Source organism: Lissotriton vulgaris, chromosome 1_1 (genome assembly GCF_964263255.1).
Source record: "Lissotriton vulgaris chromosome 1_1, aLisVul1.2, whole genome shotgun sequence".
NCBI classification, from domain to species: Eukaryota; Metazoa; Chordata; class Amphibia; order Caudata; family Salamandridae; genus Lissotriton; species Lissotriton vulgaris.
In genome coordinates this window covers 1,773,574,694-1,773,600,547 of record NC_141685.1, presented here as the reverse complement: position 1 = coordinate 1,773,600,547, position 25,854 = coordinate 1,773,574,694, and the positions used below count along the sequence as shown (strand labels likewise).

At 44.7% G+C, this 25,854-nt stretch overlaps 1 protein-coding gene across 1 annotated transcript in view; it reads right to left on the bottom strand.

Moving 5' to 3' along the window:
* Nucleotides 1-25,854, bottom strand: part of SLC38A1 (solute carrier family 38 member 1) — a 421,899-nt gene that overhangs the window by 142,452 nt on the left and 253,593 nt on the right. The window contains exon 5 of the mRNA XM_086919085.1: nt 4,545-4,618. Within this exon, the coding sequence (XP_086775211.1) occupies nt 4,545-4,618 (74 nt within the window). The remainder of the gene's footprint in view (nt 1-4,544; nt 4,619-25,854) is intronic.

The window sequence follows — 25,854 nt, the reverse complement described above, 5'->3', positions numbered from 1 at the left end:
ACTTTTTACCTTTTTATTATTGTGGGTTCCTGCTGTGCTCGCAATGCGGAGGAGCCGCCACCGATTTTTTTTTGGGCAGTACTGTTAGCTTACGCTCAATCCAGGTTTCAAGTAAAAAGGTTGCAAAGAATACTCTAGCCAAACTGGGCACCCAAACTAGAAGGCAGGGTGGGTGAAATTCACCTAACATCCATTTCATGTTTCTTCATATCGAACAGAGTGAGATCTAGAGAACAAGGATGATAACCTCTTGGGTAACCCGAAAATAAGAGAGAACCCCTGGAACAAAGATTTAAGTAGACAGTTGGCATGTGGAACAATCTCTGCGGGTTTTTTCAGGCCTTCTCATGGATTTGGTGGATTCAGCTGGTGAACCCACAGGGTGAGAATGAATAATGATGAGATTTCATTGCAAAACGAGTTGCATAAAATAATCCAGAACAAAATTTAGTGAACAATGAAACCTTTCTTTGTATGAGGTGTACCACTTTGATAGGGTAGAGGGTGCAGTTTTGTTTATTGCCTTAGTCAGACTAGAATGAGACAGAACGAGAACTGCCTTTTGGCTGATGTGAACATCTGATACAATTACCAGAGCTGAGATAGATGTACAGTTCAAAAGTGGTGGCCACTGGAAGGCCTCAGTTCTCCGGGAGTTATGAGGCCAGAGAGGGGATTTGCAGTATGGCCACTACTATGCTTTGACTTTGCAAACACACTCATTTTGCATTCTTGAGGAGTGCCCTTCACTCCCTTCCCATGGTGGCAATGTCAATCAGAATCAATGATTTTGTGCTAGCGTGTCTGAAGGGGAGTGTGAAAAGATGTGCATGGCAATAAGTGACAAAGATAATTACTCCTCTTGAAGATTGTTTTAAACTCCAATCGTTGATCCTTAACTTTTACACTGCCTCTTCCTGTTATGTAATACAGGTTACTAATAATGCCATCAGCATGGGCACAGTAATTCCAACATCAGACCATGGTCCGTTTAGCCTCACAGAGGCCTTCATAGCTTCATGCATGACCTCTGACTGGATTCAGAAAGAGTGTCAGCTGGGATCGAAGTTACAGATTTTAGTAGACAAATGTGTCCCAGGTCTTGTATTTTAGATTTGTGTGCCTGAAATTTGGGAAAGAGACATTTTGTAACTTTCCAGGCCCACTTAGATTGAAAAAGACATCACTTAGACAGCCCAAAGTCTGGTCCATCTCTGATACGCATGGCAGATATGAGCATTGCATTTGGTAACAAATAATGAAATCTGGGAAGATCCTACTTGTTGGATGTCCATTGGGAGACTGCAGGATTCAGTTGCTATTTGAATAGAGCCCCAGTCCCTAATAATATATGAGCTTGTAAGTGAGGGGCAGATTCGATCATGTCTTGCACATTCTCTGCTGTGTAGCCCGTAGAAACTGAAGTCTTTGAGAAGGCTACACTACTGTTTCGATAACGAGCACCACGCTATGCACTATGTCCGAACACACTGGAAGCTGAAATAGGTCTATTGAGCAGATGATGGCCGAACTGGTGAATGGTCCAGCGTGGGAACTATATGGTGCCCTTCCTGCTAGGACTTTGGTAAAACTCAGAGAGGCTAAATTAAGGATGAAAAAAGGTGCTACTAATGATGATCACCAATGATGAACCTTAGTCACGCCTGAAGGCCTTTCTATAATGTGTTGTCCACCAACTGCATCAAATGGATGCCAGGGTCATCAACTTAAACCTTTAAAAAAAGAAAAACTGATGAAGCATGGCGAGCTCTGTAAAATATATCATGGGCAGTGCTTTAAATGGTAAAAAATAAGTGCAGGTACTCATTAAAATTAGCTAGAGGTGTGGCAAGTGGGCAGGGCTAGGGGTGGGGCTAAGGGCAAGACATGATGTACATAATGACTTCTATACCAGTTGCAGCGCATATTAAAACACGGGAAATGTGTTTAAGTAAACAAAACAGGTTGACTCATTACACAAAATGAAAGCCAAACAGGATGATATGTTAACATTTCCTTGAATATAAATATATACGTTAACAAGAAATACGGCAGAGTTTCAATTTTACACACATTTGTGTAAAAATGCCATTTCTAAGCCCTGATTTCAGAACTGAACAAATATCTGGTATTTTGAATCTGAAAAAGTGTCAGCCCTAACTTTACCTGTCACCCCACTTTTGTGCATTCCCCCTCCCCCTTCCTTCTATGCTCACCTCGTTTTCCCCCAAACCTGACCCACTGCTCATCTCGTTTCCCCCCTAACCAGACCCCCTGCCAGTTGTCACAGGAGCTCGTTCCTGAGGTGCTGCAGCGTTCCCTCCCATTCATTGCTTAGTAGCGTTCCTTCAAAAGTCTACTTCAGAGGAGGCTCAGTGCAATTGTGAGATCCGGAAGTCCTGCATTGGAGGAGATACCGAACTCGAGCGTGCCGTGCCATCAATCAGGGTACCGGTACTCTCCCCGACTACAGAAAAGTGCCGATACTGACGGGTAGAAAATGTAGAAGTGCCGGTACTCAGTACCGGTGAGTGCCGTCCCATTTAAAGCACTGATCATGGGCTATTTGTTTCAAGCGAGTATGTACAATATTCAACCAAAAGACCAGAGAACACTGAGTGACAGAGGTTTGGGCTTACCAGTTGTGTTGAGACATTTCAGAATATCACATCATTAACCCCATTCCTGCGGCCCCGATTTTCCCGCAGTGCAGCACTTCCGCAAAATGGGCGGGGCCGCGTCGGCCATTGGCCGACGGCAGCACTGGGAAGGTAGTGCTACCGTCGGCCAATGGCTGACGGCAGCAAGGAAGGGGTTAATATTGATCTGTAACAATATTGACTGTGGAATATTGTCATCAGGTGTTTCATATTTTTAGTCTAGAGCTCTGCAAAAACACTGACAGAGCAACTGGAAAACTAGTGCTCTGTCAAGTCTAGCCCACATTGGTATATATATGGAAGTACATAGATAGCTGTCCTAATTCTGAGCTTGCCGACTCGTATCTTGGGAGTAGAAACTCACAAAAACATGATGTAAACCTTTACTGGTTGCACTGAGTGACTGTAGGTTGCAACAGAGACATTTAGGGGGCCATTAGGATGACGGGCGGACAAAGTCCTGCCGGTGATCTAGACCGCCCGCCATAAGGTCGGGGGTCCCGTGGCCGGAATTAGGATGCGCCTGCCACTGTGGCGGGTGCATCCTAATGCTGGCCACGCATTCCAACCATTGCGGCGGGCAGTGCACTCAGCACTGCCCGCCACAATGGCAGGAAGGCTTGCTGTGCACTTCCATGCACAGCATGGCAGGCACTGCGCTGTGCCTGCCATGCTGTGCATGGAACTGCTGGGGGGTACCATAGGTACCCCCCCATGTGCTATCCCCACCCCCCGGAGTGCTGGGGGCCCGTAACGGGCCCCCACAAGCAATTCCCGCCTGCCTTTCCGTGGTGGCATTGCTGCCACGGAAAGGCATCTGCAACAGCCCATCCTAATATGGCTGGCGGTGTCTCATAGACTCCTCCACCATATAAACCCTTTTCCGCCCCGGGCGCAAGGTGACCGGGCGGAAAAGCATCGGACGGTGTTTCTGTCCGCCGCGGTCCCCCCCGCCATAGTAATATGGCGGGGGGAAATGGGTGGCGGGCGGGCAAGGATGTTGGGGTGGTCACCACCGCCCGCATAGCGGTGGCAAACCGCCCGACATTCTAATGGGCCCCTTAGAGTCTTTCATCTCTAGATACTTAACGTGAATCTAACCAGGTTGGTGGCGATGACAATTAATTTCGATCTGGTTACTAGGATATGTCAATTAAGTTGAATTTACTCTAGTCCCAGATCACAGATGGGTAGCTAAGATAAAACACACTCAGCATAAGCCGTCTTAATTAGGCCTGGGCGTGAAATTCTGCTCCGATCATGGAGATGAACTCCATTTTAGAATCTTATCTACAACATCTGGGTTTGTAGTTCACCCATCCTAGCACCACAGGAGTATAGAATACCATCTCACTATCTGAAGACAAGATGTCTGAAATCTGGCGTGAGATCCCCTCCAAGAACCCCTTGAACTACCCTCGTGCCTAAATGATTTACCTTTGTAGGCTGCTTATTTCACACTCTTAGCGTGACCCGGCTGGGTATGAGATGAGGTCAAAGGAAAAGCAGCACAAGCAAAGGCCTTACACTACTATGTACGCAACCTAAAAGGCCTAAAGGGCTGCCACCTACCCCGAACACACAGGCTAACCAGGCATGATGAAGGTTCCCACCCAGGGTGGGGACAAAACTGAGGGTGAAGCAGGCAGGGAACACTCAGTGGGACTGGGCAGGCCAGGCATATATTCTGCATTCTGTAGACTGAGCACATGAAATGAAAATTAGATTCTGAGGAAGAAGTTTCCTGCCCTGCCACTAGGTGGAAGACTGTAGGGATTTTGGGAACAGGACACAGCTGAAGCACAAATTACGATGCTTTTCTAAATAGAGGCATGCCTTATACATATTCAATCAAATATGAACATTTTCTCAAACTAAACATACCTGTTTCCTTCGAGCATTTCAGGAGGAGGTTTATTGAATACACAGAGAGTATTGTCACCGATATCAATAGCATCCTGGAAAAAAGGAAAGAATACATGAAATGTGTTGCTAGAGGACAAAAAGAATTCCGCTGGACAGCACATGTAAATTCGTGATTCAGTCCTAGAGGCCCAGTCTGTAGAGCCTGGCATTAGTATTCTTATCCGAATCTACGGCTCCCTCAAGTAACTCTTCAAAAGATGCCACATCGAGCCCATGCAACTCAATCAATTCCATCTGATCTATATAGAGCTTCTTTTCAAGTTGTGGGGACCATGGGTGATAATTATGACGCTTAATACCAATACCAAAGGGTGAAACATTCTCATGGAAGCAGTAACTGCCACTTATTCTGAGTTCAGCAGGCCCGAATGACGCATAACATGGAGCATCGTTTCACCTTTTTTCGGACCATTTTTTTCTGATAAATTGCACCCTTTTTTGGGTGAAATGTGCGTGGGAGAGTTGTTGGTCTGCAATAATTAGTCTGTGCAGTAATTATAGAACAATTCAGAATACCGATTTCTGTGCACGCCAATCAGGAGTTCTTAAGGCTCGACATAAGCAGCTAAAAAGTTTAGTATTTAATTTGAGCCAGTGTTTGCCTGTGGGCGCATCATTGGCTATGGCGGCAAACTTTCAGTTATCACTTTGCATGACACTTTGCACTTGTGTAGACACCTTCCAATAAAGGAGAAGACGTTTGTTGGAGAGGACAGGAGATATGAGTCACTGAAGACATTTTTGGGCTTTAAATCCAAAACTCCTTCCTGTAAAATCAGCACTTTTAAATTATATCACCAAGCCAGATATTGCTTATCAAGTCTTGTTGCTATGTGGTACTGCATTTGATTTCCAACTCCGTTATCAGCACCAGGAGATAGTCTTGACTACGCACTAATAGCACCTTTGAGAAAGGAGTATGCAAAAACAACCTCTGTCGTATAGATGGAATGAAATACTCTTAATACATTAAACAGCACTGGTAACCAGCAATATCCTCTGCATTTGCTTTGTGCCCAGAACCCCCTACTGCCTTAGAACCTAAAAAAAGTCTCACAATCTAATTCATTTTAAGTCTTTTAAACAAATATTAAAATATTTGAAGACAAAATATTAACGTAAAATTATTTTGTAGATTTATTGTAATCCTAGGACTAAACAAATAATCTGTCACCTCGCATTAACTTAAAGGTGTAATAAATAATTAATTAATTAAAATAAATTTATTTACATTTTGAATAACATTTCTTAAAGAATAATAAAACAAACTGCAATAATTTTTTTATCTTATATGTATTAACATTTCTTCAATATTAAAATAAGTTTATGAATACACTTTTCAACAATCTAATAGTTAGTTCATGTGGGGGACGTAATTGAGTATAGTTAGGACCACTCACATTTTTATAGGAAATGTTTCATCCACCTCATCTCCCTGCTGGAAAGTTTCGAGATAATCCGTCAAGAGGAGCCTGAGAAAAATGAGGGTCCCAAAACACGTTTTCCCCATGCTATTTCCCATAGCAAGATGAGATGCAGTTACAGCCAAAACGACTGAACGGAACTACACCAAATTTGCCACAAAGCTAGATCTTGATCCAGAAAGAGTACTTTTTGTGATTTGGTGCAAATTAGTTCAGTAATTTTTGAAAAATTAAGGTTTAAAATGTATACATATATATCACGCCTATGAGGATTAGTGGACCTGACAGATCTGAAAATAAGATCTGATTGTCTGCCACCAAATCAACAAAGATGTGGCAGCAGTTTTTTTAGGACTCAGGGACTATATATTTTTTGGTACTGTGGATTCTCAGAGGATTTTTAGCCCCCGGTGTAGGTCAGGGCCCAGGGGGTCGGCACAAACATTTTTTGAGGGAAGGAGGGCATGCGCCCCCCTCGCTGATCCAAGCGGTACAAAAGGGGGTATGATGGACGGAGCATCTGAACCAATCAAACACTCATACCCAGTCAAAAGATCTGGGTTTAATCTATCACCGTTCTTTAGCCCACTCTGCCACCCCAGTTCAGACATGGCCATATGCAAATCAGTCTGACCCTGTGCCTCATGGTAACAGTCCAGCCCGAACTGCCAAGCCATGCCTTCCCTGGACCGGAAACAAGCTTCCTAGGACCGGTTTCTGGCATTCCAGCCGTCTTCAGCCAGGCTTGCTTGAATCCAGTGGTAAAGTGAGCAAGGGACTCACGTCTTAGCATACCCTGCCAATTTATGGCGAACAAAGCGGTACATAAGGGGGTGTGATGGATGGAGCATCTGAACCAATCAAACACTCATACCCAGTCAACAGATCTGGGTTTAATCCATCACCGTTATTTAGCCTCTCTGCCACCCCAGTTCAGACATGGCCATATGCAAATCAGTCTGACCCTGTGCCTCGCTGATCCATTTTATGTCCCTGGGGCTGCTTACATTTTAAAGGGGAGGTTGTGCATGGCAACCCTCCATGAGCCATTTTTAGGCCCCAGGGACCACATGTGCTGGGACTGATTTCCTTTTTTGGGGAAGAGGAGTACGGTTCCCCCTACTGGACCCACAATATGGCCTTGGGGCTGATGCATTTATTTAGTTGGGGAGAGGGGCTCCTTTGGTCATGTGGATCCCATACCTGGGGCCAAAGTTATTTTTGAGGGCAAAAGAAAAATGGCCCGCTTCCACTGGCTCCCAGGATGGCAGTCGGCAGGGACTGCAGGAACTGCAGGGACCTTAGGGCTACAGCTATGGTCCCAGAGTGTGCATCAAGTTTGGGACTGGGACACCTACGAAAAACAGAAATAATAATTTAGTATTCTTTGGCCCAAGGCAAGGAATACCTATAATGCTGTGTGAGGTTTTTACAGGAGATTGTTTGATTCTGGTGGTGCCCCTAGAAGGGGCAGCAGAGGCCCGCCAAGCATTTTTTGTAATGCTGTGGAGCACTGCAGAGAGTGCAGCAGCTCCTCAGCCACTTTGAAAAAATCACGGCAAGTCTCCTGGGTCATTGAATCCACGATCCCTGGACAGTTTACCATTGTTTTTAAAGCACACTAAGCTGGAGATCTATGCTCTTCACCTGTAGTGCAGGGACCCCTTGTGAGTTGTTCTATGGCTGCATTTCATGGCCTGAAGGATATTTTTTTTTAAAACATTCAAAGACATGTTTATGGTTGTTTTAAAAAAAGCTTTGTTTAAAATATTGTGTGCCAATAAGTATTATTAAGCATTGCATTATATGTATTGATAAAATAATTAATGACTTTTTGACAAAGTCAATGGATCTGCTGTACATATGTTGATGTGCTTAGCTCCTGACAAAGCCAATAAGCCCACTTCGTATATGGCCTTTGGCAGCTCGTGGTGGGTGGTTGAGTGCCCACAGGGGCGGCTGTTGAACCCAGTCCCTAGATCCAACCCTACGCCACTCACGGCCGGAGGGTGGGGCACACACATTGCTGTAGGGGGGTTGGTGAGTGAGAGGTAGCACGATGATGTACATCTGACTTTACGTAAGAAAAATACAAATTCACAGAAACAACGAAAGTTAAAGTGGAGTTATAGTTAGGAATTGAAATAACATCTTACTTTACATTTAAAAAAAGACCTTGGAAATTCATTGTAAAAATAAAGGCTAGAGTTACTTGAAAATTTCAGTTGAAACATAAACTTTTAAACTAACAAAAACACAGAAATTCACCAGTTATGGTTATCTTGCAGGGGCCCAACTTATAGTTACTTCATGGCACGAGTTATAGTCACTTGAAATAATTATAACTCATGAATTTCAGTGGTTTTGTCAGTTGCAAATGTTTTGTTTTAATTGACATTTTCACCTAATGATAATGTCTCTTTGACCTTTGTTTTTTTCAGTGATGTTTTTTCAATAAATCTTTATTGAAGTGTATTGCGACATAGAGACATTAACATATACAACAACAAAAAACGTTATACACAATACAAAGCTTGTATAAGTGTAATTTATAAACGTAGGAATGAATCCTTGTAAACTACTCAATATAATCTAAGTTTAGACATAAGCTGAATTTTGCATGTTCATATGGGTAGAAATACATCCATACATAAAACAACTTAATTAACAGAAGATAAAAGAAAAACTTCCAGAAATAGCATTCAACTGCAATAATTAGGCATAATATATTCATAATATATAATAATTGTATAACAGAGGCCATTACTAGCAACCGTGGAATAACTTTAAAATTGAGAGATCCAGGTGATTGATGTCGTAGGAGGGAAATGTGGTTAATAGGTGTGTCTTCTTAATTATCGTACATTGGTCAGTGGGATTTTGGAGTGTAAAGTCATCCAAAATCTGCCATATTGTTTGCAAAATTCTGGGATTTCCTTGTACAGTATCTTAGAAAATATGTGCACTTCTTATATAAATGATCCACGCCCACCAGGTGTGATAGGAAATGTGCATGAAAGATTTCCATTCTGTAACAATGACTTGTGTAGCAATAACCAAAAGATGGTCAAGAAGTTAAATTGCATTCATTAAGGGTCTATGTCATGGGTGAGCACCATGGGCCCAAGATGACCAATGGGAAATCTAAGGTGATCGTCATCTTAAATATTTTTGTCAGTTGGTCTGCAAGCTTTCCCCAATATGACCTGAGCTGGGTACAACCAAAAAACATATGTTCTGCTGCTCTAGGGGCAGATTCGCAGTTCCAGCACCCACTTTTGTCGATTAGTTTGAGTTTGGACAGTTTTTCCGGTGTCCAGTGCAGTAGATGCATAGTAAACAAATTAAATTGTGCAACTGACCATGTCATAAGTGATGTAATATGTGACGTCATCACCAGTGCATTGCGGGCGCACGAGTTATAGTTAGCTCAACTAACTATAACAGGCGAATTTGTATGGTTTTATATGAGTCAAATGTTCAACTAACTATAACGTCCCTGAAACCTATGTTTTTTTCAGTGAAGTTCTAAGGTTTTTTAAATGCTAATTCTTAACTATAATGTCTGTAAAACCTATGGATTTTTCTGTGAATTTCAAAGGTTTTTCAAACGTTAATTTCATAATTTAATGTTTATAAAACCTAAATATTTCTATTATATTTTTAAATATTTTGGAACTCCATTATACTTATTTTTTTTAACTTTAAAAATTATGTTTTATATCTTCCCCCAAAAATATGTATCTCTTTCGTTTTTTGTTGTTGAGAAAACTGCACTCCCATACCGGTAGCGTACCAACCTCAATCTCCACATCAAATCTGATCCACCATATTGCTAAACTCGTAAATGATACACATTTTGTATCCGATGGGTTTGTGACACCGCGTCCTGCGGAACATCATATACGGATGAAGTCGCTCCAGCTGCTACTTTGGTATTCGACGGGTACGCAGTACCAAGCCACGCGTTACGTCATATATGCATGGGGTCGTGCACGTTGCGCATTGTGTATGCGACAAGTGCACGCCGCCAGGCCCTGTGTTACATCACAGACCTATGGTGTCGCCCCGGGTACGCCGTTCCCTCTTTTTTTTTGCCTCTAAAGTATATCTAAACAACTTTAAACATTATATGACAGCAAGCGATAATCTAAAATATTTTTAACATTTATATATTTCTAACTGTAATAAACTTATATTATGATAAATATATTTTGTCAAAATCGTGTCGGGCGCGGTCTCCTTGCGCGCTCGGTGCGCGATTGCCATGTGATCTTAAAAAAATACATTTGATTGCTTGATAACATTTCCCATTGTAACAGTTGGGGGACCCCACCTATTTTAGTCATTCTTTCTACAGCGTTTGATGAGAGACACCTCTTCTGCTTAGAGAGCTTATTTGAAAAGTTTTTTTGCTGTGTACACATATCTTATACTACACACAACATGCAACGATCAACGCTGCACATTCACATTTGTGCCCTTCGCGATAGCAACACTTTTAATAATACCGCACTCCCTTGACATGTGTGTCAGCGCATATCCACAACCTTGACAACGACATGTGATGTTTGCCATTCAATCTTTTCGAACAGCATCTCATTAGCGATAGTTGTCGCCCTCCCGACACATGCTACATTAATGTAAATTGTGCATTCTGCGACGTAAAAAATACAAAAGAAACACATATAAGTACACTTCCTGGCCAGGCAGGAACTGAACAACGCCAAGGTCCCCGAAATAATTATTCACACCCCTACGCTGGCCTGGCATACGTAAGCCCAGCCCACTTTGGGTACGTATAAATAGGATAACAACGGCTCCCCATGCCCCAGTTCTTCCACACTGCCTCAGGTGATATGGCCGCATCCACCTCGCATATCACAATGCGCAATTAAAAAAAGGTATCCATGAGGTGTACACTTTCCTGGCAATCGAAACTGGACATGAATTGTGAACCCTACTAGACGTCGTGTTTCCAAAGGAATCCAAGAGGTGTACACCATCCTGCAATCAACACTCATTCTGAATTGTGAGCACTGCTGCCTGTAGTGTTTACATACACAACAATGACAGCACGTCAGCAGTGGGGCCTGAATGCAAAGGGGCTCCAATTGAGCGCAGTGCTCCAGGTGGGGTGGGGTGCATCAGCCTGGCTGCCCAGGTGCGAACAAGCGATATTTCCGTTCTTAATGATGTGATCTCTGACCTGATTCAGTCTTATCTCTGTCTCATTTTAAAGACCTGCCGCACCGTACTGTAGGCCTGAGCCAGCGGGCAGCGCTGCCCCACAGACACGTGTTGAGCGCGGTGCTGCGGTAGGGGTGTGGTGTAACAGCCTGAGTGCGCAGGTGCGAACGAGTGATGTTGCCGTGCGTAATGATGTGATCTCTGACCTTATTCAGTCACATCTCTGTCTCATTTTAGGGACCTGCTGTGCCATACTGTAGGCCTGAGCCAGCAGACAGGGCTGCCCTACAGACAGGTGTTGAGCGCAGTGCTGAGGTAGGGGTGGGGTGCATCAGCCTGGGTCCGCAGATGCGAACAAGCGATGTTGCCGTGCGTAATGATGTGATCTCTGACCTCATTCAGTGACTTCTCTATCTCATTTTTAGAACTTGCTGGACCGTACTGTAGGCAAGAGGCAGCGGGCAGCGCTGCCCTACAGACATGTGTTGTTGAGCATGGTACTGCGGGAGGGGTAGGGTACATCAGGCTGGGTGCGCAGGTGTGAACAATCGATGTTGCAATGCATAATAATGTGATCTCTGACCTGATTCGGTCTCATCTCTGTCTCATTTTAAAGACCTGCTGCACCGTACTGTAGGCCTGAGCCAGTGGGCAACGCTACCCTACAGACACGTGTTGAGCGCGGCGCTGCGGGAGGGGTGGGGTGCATCAGCATGAGTGCGCACGTGCGAATAAGCGATGTTCCTGTGCGTAATGATGGGTTCTGTGACCTCATTCAGTCACATCTCTGTCTCATTTTAGGGACTTGCTGGACCGTACTGTAGACCTGAGCCACCGGACAGTGCTGCCCTACAGACACATGTTGAATGCAGTGCTGCAAGAGGGGTGGGGGGCATCAGCCTGGGTCCGCAATGGGGACAAGCGAGGTTGCTGTGCATAATGATGTGATCTCTGACCTCATTCAGTCACATCTCTGCCTCATTTTAAGGACCTACTGCACCGTACTGTAGGCCTGAGCCTGCGGGCAGTGCTGCCCTACAGACATGTGGTGATGCCTTTTAGGGCACTATAGTGAGCACATTACTAAGTGTACATGCACACAGCCTTCCGCCACTGCATTGCAGGTGCACATTATGTTTCTACTATACACTCTGTTCCTTTTTATGTGAACATTCGCATAACATATTATTATTTAACTTTGTGTATTCTCGTGCACTCCAACTCCTCTTTGAACCACGATTACCACTAACAGTTGGTAGAGAGTACTTCAAAAACGAAGTATGCACTCAACTGCTGTTCTGTATTAAGCTTGAAATAAACCTTCATTTACCTCCAGGCGTTTCCATCATTACATTATTTCTCCCTTTTCAGACACTGAATTGATGGACCCAAAATGGGCAGAGTGGGAGCTCACCCCTCAATGATGCCCTGGGCATTCCGACACCTTCCATCGTGGTATCAAGACACCGTCCCCGATGGAGACCTGCTCTCCTACCATACAAACAATCCCCGGACTCGGAGCTTGCACCAACACGTTGTTGGACACACCGATGGTGGCAGGTGAGCAGTGAAGCCTTGGTGAGCAGGACCTACAATTGAGCACAGTACGGGGGAAGAGGCTAGGGTGCAGTACCCTGGGTGCTAAGGTGCAGGCAATCGATTTTCCCGTAGCTAATAATGTAATCTCTGGCCTCATTCACATGTTTCATTTTAAGGACTTGCTGGACCACACTCTTTCTCGCGGACCCAAGCGTCCTAGACAAACGGGTGACGGGAGGGCAAACAATGAGGGCTTGGTACAGGAGGCCAACGCTCTGTCCCCTCCTCCCTCTGTTCTTTTGACTCTCCCGCCCCTCTCACTATCGTCTTTTCATTCGGACTACCTTTCTTTACCTCTTCCACATAACATACCTACTTATGTTTCATTTTCGTCCTGCAGGTTTTGAACGCTGCTTTCACAGGAGTCCAACCCATATATTTTATTTTATGCTGTTCTTTGTTCTAATAAACATATGTTTCCATTTATTTGTGTTTTAATAAAGGTTATTTTTTTCTCCAATAAATGACTGAGTATATACGTCTTCTTTTTCTGACAACACTTGTCTATACTTTACTGTGAAAATCTTTTGTTAATAGGACGTTATGCACAAAACTTTATAGGAGGTTATGACACAACCATTTGTAATTTTTCGGTGCACCTACCAAATACAAACCAATAGACTATTACATAAATGAAGCCTGTGTACTTCTAAAACTGCAAGGGTTCTTTCTTTGCGTGTATCACTTTATTACACCATGAGAAATGCCTGTGTGATTACAGAACCAATAAGGGACTGCCTAGGACCACCGCGACTTCAGGGACTGCCGAGGCCCACCCTGCATATTTAAGTTAAGCCACGGAGGGTGGCGATCCCCGGACTTCAGTTGGCCTCAAAGCCCCAAACAATTAGTAAACAATACCAGAGAAGGTGGCGATCCCCTGTAAATGTAAATGTAAATTGATACTTGTATAGCGCACTACTCACCCGCAAGGGTCTCAAGGCGCTTGTACGAATACCGCTGTGGAACCCATCCTGGCTTTCCCTGTGAGGCGTCCACTCCTGGGCACCCCCAAGGTGGAGGCCAGGCATCCTTAGCGTTGTGGGGGCCGTTGTGGAGATTAAGCAAGCTACTGCCTAGAGTTGCAGAGTGGGACTCCATGATTGGAATAGGCACCGAGGCGAGAATTGTCAGGTCTGTGGAATTTTGAGCCCAAGACCCGCCGAGGCGGGGAATTGAACCCTGGTCCCGGGCTAGACCTGTGCATCTGGGTCTGCCGCTCTAACCATTGAGCCACACTTCTCCTGGGCTACGAAACGTCTCTGTGCCCTTCCGTGCCTAAATTACATGTGACATTAAGATTCCCAGTCCTACAGAGATCCCGCAATATAATAATTGGATTATCCACGGAACATTACCCACCAAGAGCCTAATTTAAATCAACGAGTGAGATCCCATTTTTTTCCTCCAGTTTTACCATCCGGATCCGCTCTATTAAAGCGATACGAGGTTTTCCTCCTCTCGTTTCAAAATGTCAAACAAGGATTTGCTATCACAGGGTGAAAGCCATGCACCCGCCCTCTAATAGCAAACATAAATGCACACCCCGGGACATTGTATGAGCTGAGCCTGGGAGGTTGCACTCCCTAGGACCATGATGCATTGGTTAGCATAAACGCATACTTACACTACTTACACTCATGTAGTACAGCGACCAGAGTGTAGTGAAGAGGCAGAGGAAGCACAAACTCTAAAAATATAAATCCTACCAGAGGTCGGATGACATAGTTCAATGAGCCGACGACCCTGGGATGAGTAAAAACAACTACACGAAGAAAACAGGTCTTCAGCACAATGCAAACAACTTTGAAGTATTGGTGAATAGTCCCTTCTTTTTGCCTTCTCCCGATCGTCACTAAATTTATGTTGTGAAGAGGCAGACTGCAGTGGATCCAATAAGTAGATTTATTGCAGGAAAATAAGACACCTTAAACACCCACCAAGAGGAGCAGACAGCAAGGCAACTGTCTTCTCCAGCACTGTGTACAAACTCCCCAAGGTTCCCCTCATGACAGCCCTATATTCTAACATTACATACTTACATTCTAGTAGAATTACATACTAACATTCTACTATGTCTTACATTGGAATACTACACAGAGCACATTACTTTACAGCAAGGAGCTCATGGGTTCATCCAGCAGTCTTAAGACCGGAAGGGGTGAGTAGCTCGCTTCCTACTCCCTGTATTATATAAACGCAAAATAACACTACTGCCACAGGTATACTACAGCGCCCAGAGCTCATCACTTTACAACAATGAGCTCCCGATTTAGGCTTATGGATTAATCCCCGAGTCTTCAGGACCAGGGCACCAACGGTCTCCCGATCAAATACTATGCCACTTTTGCTACTCAGACCTTACAGCGCCTTTTGGATGTTTTTAATGAGGCCAGAGAATGGAAACACCTCCCTGATTCAATGTGCAAAGCATTGATTGTAGTTTTACCCTTACCCTGAGGGATCCACTTGATGTCCGCTCCTATCGCCCCCTTTCTCTACTTAGCCTGGGCTGAAAGATCCTGGGTAGAGTGTTGGTGAACCGCCTTGTCCCTCATATCCACCTGTTGGTCCACACAGACCAATCCGGGTTAATATCCGGACACAGCACCTTCATTAACATCCTACCGCTGTTACGCTTTATGCACGGCACACCACTTGAAGCACTGGGATAGGTGGCGGTTTTCCTGGACGTGGAAAAGGTGTTTGATACTTTGAGGTGTGGTTATCTTCTGCTGGTCCTCACTGAGATGAGGTTTGGACTGTGATTTCTGGGGTGGATCTGCACCCTGTATATTAAACCCACAGCACATGTGAAAACAGGACAGGTCATCTCAGACAGGGTGGATATTTGCAGGGGGACGAGACAGGGATGTCCGCTGTCCACCCCTCCAGCCACGGACCGTGTAAGGCGTGCAAGAATTTCGTTGCGCGCGCTGCATTGCCAAATGTGATGCAGCTAGCGCAACAAATTTTTTTTCTGGTACTTACCTGAAATTGTCCGTTTCCCACATTTTACAACCACCCACCCTGCCCCTCCCCGCCCCACTTCACGGCCTGGTGGCACACCCTACACAGGCCGTGGCTGCCCCCTTTTGTTTGTACTAGCCATGGAATACCTGGCTTGTCTATTTTGCTGGCGGGCGAGGAGTGGGGCATCCGGGAACGGGATATATACCACATTATATTGCTCTACGCCGATTAATTAATTGTGGGTTTGTAATGCGCTAGAATCGACTCCCGAAGGAGTATCTCTGCGCAGTAGATCGCTGGGGAACCCGTCCTGGCTTTCCCTGTGAGATGGTCCTTACTGGGTATCTCTAAGGTGAAACCAGGCATCCCCGGCGTATGTGGGGGGCCGTTGTGGAGATGAGGCAAGCTAATGCCCAGAGTTGCCGAGTGTGATCCCTGGTTAGAGTAGGCACCGAGATGAGAATTATCGAGTCCGCTGACCCTGGTCCACGACCCTGCCGCGTCGGGAATTGGACCCTGGTCCCGGGCCGCCCTCTGCTCTCGGGTCTGCCGCCTCTAACCAGTGAGCGACACCACTCCACTCTGCCGCCTCTATCCAGTGAGCCACACCACTCCACCGATGACTCCTTAATCTTTCTCGATGATGTGACTGCGTCCCGTTTGGGTCTTATGGAATTATTAGATACCCTTGGTGAGATTTCTGGACTATGCATAAACTGAGATAAGTCCTGTGCATTCCCTCTGGTGCACAGATTAATTGAGGAATGGGTGGATCCCTGTCTAATGTGGTGCTATAACACCTTTAAATATCTAGGTATACAAATATATCGCACTGAGAAACATCTCAAGGACGGGAATCTGGACAGAGCCGTGGGCTCCATTCAGCTCCCCCTGCCGTTCTGGTGTTCCCTCCCACTTTTTCCGCGGGGTCGGGTGGCTTTCTCCAAAAAGCTGATTCTCACCTGACTTCTGTTTTTCTTGGTGGCCCTTCCACTCTTGCTCCCTAGGAGCTTCTTTCGGGAGTTGAACGGGTTGCTACTTGAAGTGATATGGCACTTGGGAGGTCGTCGGGTTTCCTTAAATACAATACGATACCCAATTTACTGAGTACGGCTTCGGGGCACCCCACTTTCACCTCTACTATGCCGCTGCACAATTGCAGTGGCCGATGCAATGGTTGAGTACTCCCCATCATTCTGAAACAGTCTTGGTGCGCACAGTACGGAGGAAAATAAGTACTTACACCTGGCTGTCAGACTTGATATCCAGTATGCGACACAAGTTCAGACAGAAAGTGGTGGCGTGTGCTTGCTCGCACAGATATGTACATTCCAAAGGCACTGAGCCTCCATATTCTCCGGCAATTTTTATTTGGGATTTACCTGCACTGTGTAGGGTGGCACAATGACTAGACCTAGCTCCCTAGGATGAGGTGGAGCTCACACTGTTGGGTGACCTCTTCAACGAGGGCACGCTCATGTCCTTTCAGAATCTGGTGGAATCAAATGGCTTAAGCAACGGACAGTTCCTCACACAGAGGGTTCTTCGGAATGTTATCCAGGAGACTTGGAAAGCAGTCGAACTGAGCCCCTGTAATGGCTGACCTTTTCTGGCTCCTTTAAGAGGGAGAATGATGGAAAGTGACTCCAGCCTATCACCCTTATAGCATAGGGATTAGGACTATAGATAGGATCCCTGCCTTTTATCTAGTAGAGTATTTTCGTGTCCTTTTCTTTAGAGTAGGGCTTATGAATTCAAGCTAGGGGATAGATACATAAGTATTAATCATGATTTGCCCATTTGCTAACTTGTTAGGATATTTTCCATGGAGTTATGCATATTGCGGGCCCTGTAGGCCTTAAACGAGACAGACTCCATCTTGCCCTCTGCCTGGTAGCTCGAGAGGCCTTCTAGGTCAAGTGTAATGTTTTAGTTTCAAGCTGTTGTTCGCGTGGAGAGAACCGGCTCAGGCTGGCCCTTATCGAAGGAATGTATTTTTCTCCACTCCGAAGACACAACTTCAGGCCGGCCGGCTGGGAACGTGTCCTTGGGACGGGGAGGTACAAGAATTTGGTGGGCGGCAGGTTACTGGCCGTAGCTTTCCATGAAGGAACAGGCTTTGATATTAGTGAAGGTGTTAGTTAGTCGACAGTCAGTTCTGTAGGCGGCAGCTAGCCGTTAGCATCTCTGCCATTAATTATTTCATGGCGGACAGTCGCCATCTTTGAAGTCCGAGAAAGATTTAAGACCGAGACTCTCTGGGAAAGACTGAAGGAGAATTAGCGCGGAGCGCACTGAAACAGAGAGAGAGAGAGATACAGTAGCTAATAACCAGCAAGGTTCCAGTGGCTTGGAGGGAAGCAGACGAGATTGAGCCTAGCGGTGCAGACGTGTACTTGTGACGGCTGGGATTGTGACTGCGAGACGAGCCAAGACACAGAGACGAGAAGGGAACCTAGATGACTGCCGAGTCCCGACTTCACATTAATAAGGTGACTTCCGCCCTTTCTGTAATGATCGCGCATTCTAATCTTTACCTTTTTCTTTGCAGAATCTGTGTTGCATAGTATTGTGTTATATGTTTATTGACAATAAATACCCTAGTTCTTAGTGAACTAATATGTGCCGCGTATTCTTGTTCAATCCTGGTAAACGCAGTTTCTAGTTGATGATTGTTTATGTGAACGGATGTGTAATCCCGATCAGGTAAGTGGTGATCAAATAAATAGGAAGCGAGTGGACCTTTGATGCCAAGAATAAGAGGTACATTATACTATTCGGAAACCATACTAAATTCTATTATTTTATCCCAAGTAGACAAATGAGAAATTGTTCCGACAGGTGCTCATAGGAAAGTGGTCGTCGTTGATATACGGCGTTAATGAGAGCGCTGGGGTGGATTACCAGCGTGGAGGTTCGCCGGATTGTGAACCGTGTGTAAATGAGAGCGTTGGGGGGGGATTACCAACGTGGAGATCTGCCGGATTGTAGATCATTTGGAAAAGAGAGCATTGGGTTCTGCAGGCCCGTGTGTAGACACGCCGGATTGTGTGTCACATCTGCCCTGGGGTAGATCAGTCTGGGTCTGAGAGGCCGCGAGACTAACCGATGTGAATAAGATATGGTAGAAAACCTATGCATGTTTATTGCTATTTCCCCATCCTTAGGTACGACTTGTACATATATATATATCTATATCCATTGTGAATACGTTCTAATGAGGGAGGTGAGTACGTTCTGGCTGGGTTAGAGGGGCCCCCAGGGGCTGAGCGGAAAATCCGGCCATTACATCTGGCGTCACGAACTGTTTACGAAGCCTGTGTGCGCTGTATTGTTTTGATCTTGTTGGTTTGCGCTCGGCTCGTATGTGTAAAATTTTGTGTATAATTGTGTATATAATTTTTGTGTATCAATATGTTTGCGAAAAAATCGACATCAGTGTTCAAGTTACCTATTCAGATTCCCGGCTGGGAGTCTACGCCTTACGAGGCTTTGGCCCGTGAGTGGGCCGATTCTACTGGTTTGAGTGAAAATTGGTCTTCTTGTTTGGAGCAGGCGGAGCCTGCTGCTGTGGTTTCCTGCTTGCAGAAAGCGCCAGTAGTGAAGGGTGATGAGCTTCCTATTTTAGGACGCAGAGGTTGGATTGTTCTTAATGCATACAGAATTATTCATGAGAGGGTTGTTCAGCTGCAAAAGCAGTTTAAGGACATGGAAGGACAGTGTGTTGAATGGCAAAATGCGCATACTCTTTTGCGCTGTCAAAATAAATTGCTTGCCGATAAACTTGAAACATATCAGACCATAGCCGAAAGAGCTGCGGTCCGCATTGCACGATATAAGTACAAACATCGCTGTGGTCGTGTATCTACACGGAAAGTGCGTCTGGTCGTGGCAAAGGCCGGAATGGATTGGAACCCTGATGAGTGGGATGGTAATATCTGGGATTCAAATGCTTCAGACTCCTCGGCTGAGGAGGGTGATAAGCGTGAATCTTCTCGCTCCGGACGTGATTGTACATCTGCTTCTTATACTGATACTGTTATTCACAGCGACCGTGCTCGCTCTTCCCATTCGGATGATATATCTTGCCCCGATTGTTCTGCTAAATCTAAGATGCGGGCTTCCTCGGAAGCTCTTCCTGAGGTTTCTGCTCACCCCGTGTTTCGTCGCAAATTACAACAAGCTCCTGGTAATCCGGGTGGTGTTGCTCTGGATAGTATTGAAGATTTTACTCAACAGGAGGTTAGTGACATTTTACAACGGTTTCGTCAACGGCCTGGTGAGGCCTTGCATACTTGGATGGTGCGCCTTTATGAACTTGGCGCTGCCGGTATTATGCTTGATGCTGTTGATTGTTTACGGTTTTGCTCTTTGAGTTCTGATTCCACTATTCAAGATCATTTTCGGAACTATAATGGTGCTGGTCAAATTACTTTGCTCCAGCTTGCGTCTGACGGCTGTAACCATAAATATCCTACTGAATTGGATTGGCCTGTTAATGACAAGCCATGGTACACTTTGCGCGATGCGTCGCAACGTTTGAAGGAGGAAGTCATGAAAACTGCTATCTTTCTTAGTACTTCTGACAGATTGCTGGATGGTCTTTTAACATCTTCTGTGCGTAATCGCATTATCCGTTCTTCGCCTGTTGCTTATAAGCAGGTCATGATGACTTTGTTGATTAATCAAACTGGCAATCCTTTGTCTGCTGTGCTTGAGTCTGTTCGTCAGCTTGGTGAGTTGGGTGAGTTGTTTAAACCTGAGAGACAATCTCGACCTGAGTGTCGTACTGCTGGCGACTATAAGTTCTCTAGACGTGACATGTTTCTTGCTCTTATTGCTGATGGTGTCAAAAGGGAGGACATTGACGGCGAGCCTAATAATCGCTTATGGGAGATATTTCGTAAGCGTGGTTTGGATCGGAAGGAGGGTGCCCGTCGTGTGCGGAAGAATGAGTATGATCGTGGTTCTGATGACAGTGGTGATGAGAAACGCCGTGTGGATTCTGATCGCCGTGATGATCGGCGTTATGAACGTGATGTGTCCCCTCATCGTGATTACGAGAGAGGGAGAGAGGGGGAAAAAGAAAGGGGGAGAGATGATCGTGTTTCCAGCCGACATAGAGAGGAGAGAAATTATTCCCCTGATATGAGGAGAAGGGAGGATCGTAACAGATTTTCTGACCGTAATTCACAGTATTTTGAAAATGACAAGAATCCATTTCGTAATGGAGATGGATATGAACAAGACATTTTGATACCCAAGAAAACAGAGAGCATTTACCCTGATTTGTCTTGGTTGACAGAACGTAGGAAAAATGACTAGGAAATAGGTCAAGCTCCAGTACACAAGTGGGCTCACAGAGACAACAGACCCTATGTAGATATTGAGATTTTTTGGAAACATCGTAATATCCAAAGGGCCCGAGCACTAGTTGATACGGGAGCGGAGGCCACTTTAATTCATGGAAAATCAAAGAAATTTAATGGACAGTTTTTCACAATTACTGGTTTAGGTGGAAAAGAAACCCCCGCAGTACAAACTACACTTGAAATTAAAATTGGTAGGATTCCTCGTAGAGAATATTCTGTGTTCGTTGTGCCACTTTTGGAGTATATAATTAGAATTGATATTCTAAAAGGAATGACTTTGCATCTAGATGATGGTTGCTATCAATTTGGAACTAGACATTACATTTCGACCAGACCCGTACGGGTTGGCCGTTTACGGATGCCCCCCATTAAAATTCCTCTAGCCACGAAAGTGGTTTCTCAGAAACAATATCGTATCCCAGGTGGCCATGAAGAAATGAATGCTACAATTCAGGATTTGGTTGACGCGGGAGTTATAACTCCGGTCACATCTGCTTGGAATAACCCCGTCTGGCCCGTGCGCAAAAGTGATAATTCTTGGCGCATGACTGTTGATTATCGAGAATTGAATAAACATACACCTAAATTGGCTGTTGCAGTACCAGACATTGTCACTTTGATTCAGAGAATTCAGAAGCATCCAGGTACATGGTATGCGTCTATTGATATTGCTAATGCTTTCTTTTCAATTCCAATTGCCCCTGAGTGTCAGGAACAATTCAGTTTTACATGGAATGGACGTCAAATGACGTTCCGGAGTCTTCCTCAAGGTTATGTACATAGTCCCACGATTTGTCACCGGCTGGTGGCGGAGCATTTGTCTGAGGTGCCCGTGAATCCACAAATACAGGTTTGTCATTATATTGATGACATTTTGATTCAAGGTGAGACGCAAGATCAGGTACAGTCTCATTTAGATCAGATCCTTGATTGTTTGCGAGCAAAAGGTTGGGAAATTAATCCTGATAAATTACAAGGTCCATCCCAAAATGTAAAATTTTTAGGAATTAATTGGCATGAGGGTCACAGAGAAGTGATTCCACAGGTGAAGCGAAAAATCCTAGATTTTGCAGTTCCAAAGAATAGGAAAGAGGCACAGAGTTTCATTGGTTTGTTTGGCTTTTGGCGTCAGCATATTCCCCATTTGAGTCAGATTTTGGCTCCATTATATCGAGTCACTCGTAAAAAGAATGCGTTTGAATGGGGTGAATCACAACAGAATGCTTTTAATTTGGCGAAAGAGGCAATTCAGTACGCCTTGGATTTGTGGCCGGTGGGCGAAGGTGATGTGGATTTGAATGTGTCTGTGGAAGGTCCGTATGCAAATTGGAGTCTGTGGCAAAAGCAGGGCAGACAAAAAGTACCATTAGGTTTTTGGACTAAAAAGTTACCTGAGGCTGGTGAGCGTTATACATCTTTTGAAAAACAATTACTTGCATGTTACTGGGCTCTGGTGGATACCGAGCAATTGACCCTGGGCCATGCTGTGATTTTGAGACCTGAAACTCCTATCATGCAGTGGGTTTTGAGTTCGCCGAAATCCCATCGAATTGGACATGCTCGAGAGGCGAGCGTGATTAAATGGAAATGGTACATTCAGGACAGGGCACGTGTGGGTCCGAAAGGTGTGGCAGTTTTGCATGAAAGAGATTGTTCCGTACTCGTAGTGCAGGAATCTCCCGTCAAGTGGGGTAAATCATTTGATGATCTGTCCGCGGAGGATAGAAAACATGTGTGGTTTACGGATGGTTCAGCGAGGTTCATTGGTGAGAAACGACATTGGAAAGCCGTATCCTACAACCCAATCACACAGAAATTATTGAGTACAACTGGTGATGGTAAAAGTAGTCAATATGCTGAACTCTATGCAGTTTACCAGGTTTTGAAACAGGAATTGCCTGGCACATGTCATATTTTCACTGATTCCTGGTCCACTGCCAATGGACTGGCGGTATGGTTACCAACATGGCATTCTCATAATTGGGAATTGCATTCAAAAGAACTGTGGGGAAAAGAATTATGGCAAGAAATTTGGGAGTTGCTCCCACAGAGTACTGTAACAATTTTTCACGTGGATGCTCATACTCCGATAGACTCCCTTGATAAATTCTTTCATAACATTGCAGATGAGAAATCTAAAATTGCTGAGGCAGTGGTGGACATGCAAGATTCTGATTTGGCGGGATTGGCGAAATGGGCCCACCAAAAAGCAGGACATTTTGGAGAGAAAGCCACTAGCAGGTGGACTGCCGATCGAGGAATTCATATTCCTTTTTCTTTGATTAAAGATGTCATTTTGCATTGTCCCATTTGCCAGCATTCTAGAAAGAAGCAAGTGCCTCAAATTGTTCGAGGCCAGTTACATCGAGGAAAATTGCCCGCTCAAATTTGGCAAATTGATTATATTGGTCCGCTCCCTATGAGCAAAAATTGTCAGTATATCTGTACAGTTGTTGATACTTATAGTGGCCTTTTGGTCGCTTTCCCTTGCAAGAACGCTACCCAAGTGAATACCATTAAGACCCTGGAGTTGCTTATTTTGTATTATGGTGTTCCATTCCAAATTCAATCTGATAATGCATCCCATTTTCGTGGAAGATTGGTACAGGAATTTTGTGTGGAAAATAACATCGAATGGGTGTTTCATATTTCATATTATCCACAAGCTTCGGGACTGATTGAGAGAATGAATGGTTTGCTGAAAGAACAATTGTGTAAATTGACTGATGATCATTACAAAAATTGGAGAGACCTTTTGTTTCAGGCATTATTAATTTTGAATAATCGCCCTTTGTTACATGCTGAATCACCTTTGATGCGTTTGTTTCCTCCAAATGTTGATGTAAAGCCTAATTCCCTGTCCAACACTGTCATGTATTGGGAAATTACCCCCGGTGCTTTGGCTCCATGTAGAGCGACCCCAGGTTCCGCAGGCCTAGACCTGCATGCTTTAAATGATGCAAATTTACAAGGAAAAGACCGAATCATTGTTGAAACTGGCATTGGTGTCTGTATACCTGCCGGTAGTTTTGGATTAATTGCCCCTAGATCAGGCCTTGCCCTGAAAGGTATTCAAGTGCTCGGAGGAGTAATTGACAGTGACTATCAGGGAGAGATTAAGGTTCTCTTGCTTAATAGCAGTGAGACTGACTTATTGATCAAAAAGTCTGACCGTGTTGCTCAGTTACTGATTATGCCTGTCTTCAGTGGTGAGATCAAGAAAGGCTCTGCCCCAACGTTACTAACTGTGCGAGGACAAAAAGGCTTCGGATCGTCTGATCTTCCTGGAGCTAAAATATGGGTGCAATCGCCTAAAAATCCCCCTGAACAGGCTGATATTATTGCGACCGGTCGTGACAACACCGTTTTGGTGATGAAGCCAGGGAAAGATAGCTGGGAAGCTGTCCCAGCTGATAAATGTTACCTACGAGAATGATTAAGGCCTGTGTTTGTATTTTTTCAGATCATTCTCTGGACTGCTGCTGCAGGATGTGTCGCCGTTGGACTCCTTTTGGCCTGCTACGCCGGGAGAGGAGAGGATCCACCGACTTCGGTTGATAGGAAATCCCGAGTTCCGCGTTCTGCATGGACTACTTCTTCCAATTTCTGGATTACTTTGGCTAAGAGAGTGACGAACTCTCCACATTTCTGTCTTACCCCCATGAGGTCTGTGACTGACATTTTGGCGACCTGCCTGGTTGCCGTCCCAGCATCTACTGAGACTTTACGGCATATTTTTAATATTTCGAATGCCCGACCAAATGTTATTCTGGGCGATTTCGCGGCCCATGAATTTTGTCCCTTATGTACTGTTCTTCCTGACCTCGATACCCCTATTCTTTCCCGAATTACTACTTTCAATATCACACCAGGTGATTTATGTTTTATGATGACATGTGATCCCAAAGCTATCACCGAATGTCTTAGGTTAAAGATACAGGCTGCAACTTCTTTTTCAGCTCATCAATGATTGCTGTGCTTAAAGAGACTTCCAAGTTCGTGTTTTTCTGTTAAGAACAATATGACATGTAAACGTTTATTGGTTGCCCCTAGTTATTATCGTTCCATGTTATTACCTTCTGGCTGGCTCTTTTCCTGCGGGAATTCGTCTTGGCCGTATATTCCTGCAAATATTTCCGGTGGTCCATGTGCTATCACTAGATTGAGTTTATGAATGTTTTCTTCACATCCTAGTTCACATTCCCGTATGGTACGAGATTCAATGTCACTACATGAGGACTGTGATTCCTCCGTTCACCTTTACTCCAAATCGGAATATCTTGGTTTAGCTTTTTCTATTATTGGAGTCCCTGCATTGGCCGTTTATAATGCCAAAACAATTGGCAAGATGGCCTGTTAGATGGTTAAATCCATCAATCAAACCTCTACTGTTTTATCTGACCTGTTATTAGATGCCCAGGGTGAACGTAGAGCTATTTTACAGAATCGCGCAGCAATTGATTACCTTCTGTTAAAACATGGACATGAATGTTCTGATTTTGAGGGCCTATGCTGTTTTAATTTGTCCGACCATTCTAAATCAATCCAAGCCCATATTGACAAACTCCACGACTTGACTGCAGAAATTAGACAACACATTGATCAGGGTTTATTTGACTGGCTCTTTAATTGGTTACCTGACTTGCATTCTTTACGACAGATTTTAGGGGGAGTTATCGTTGCCATTTGTGTTTTAATAGCTGTTTGTTG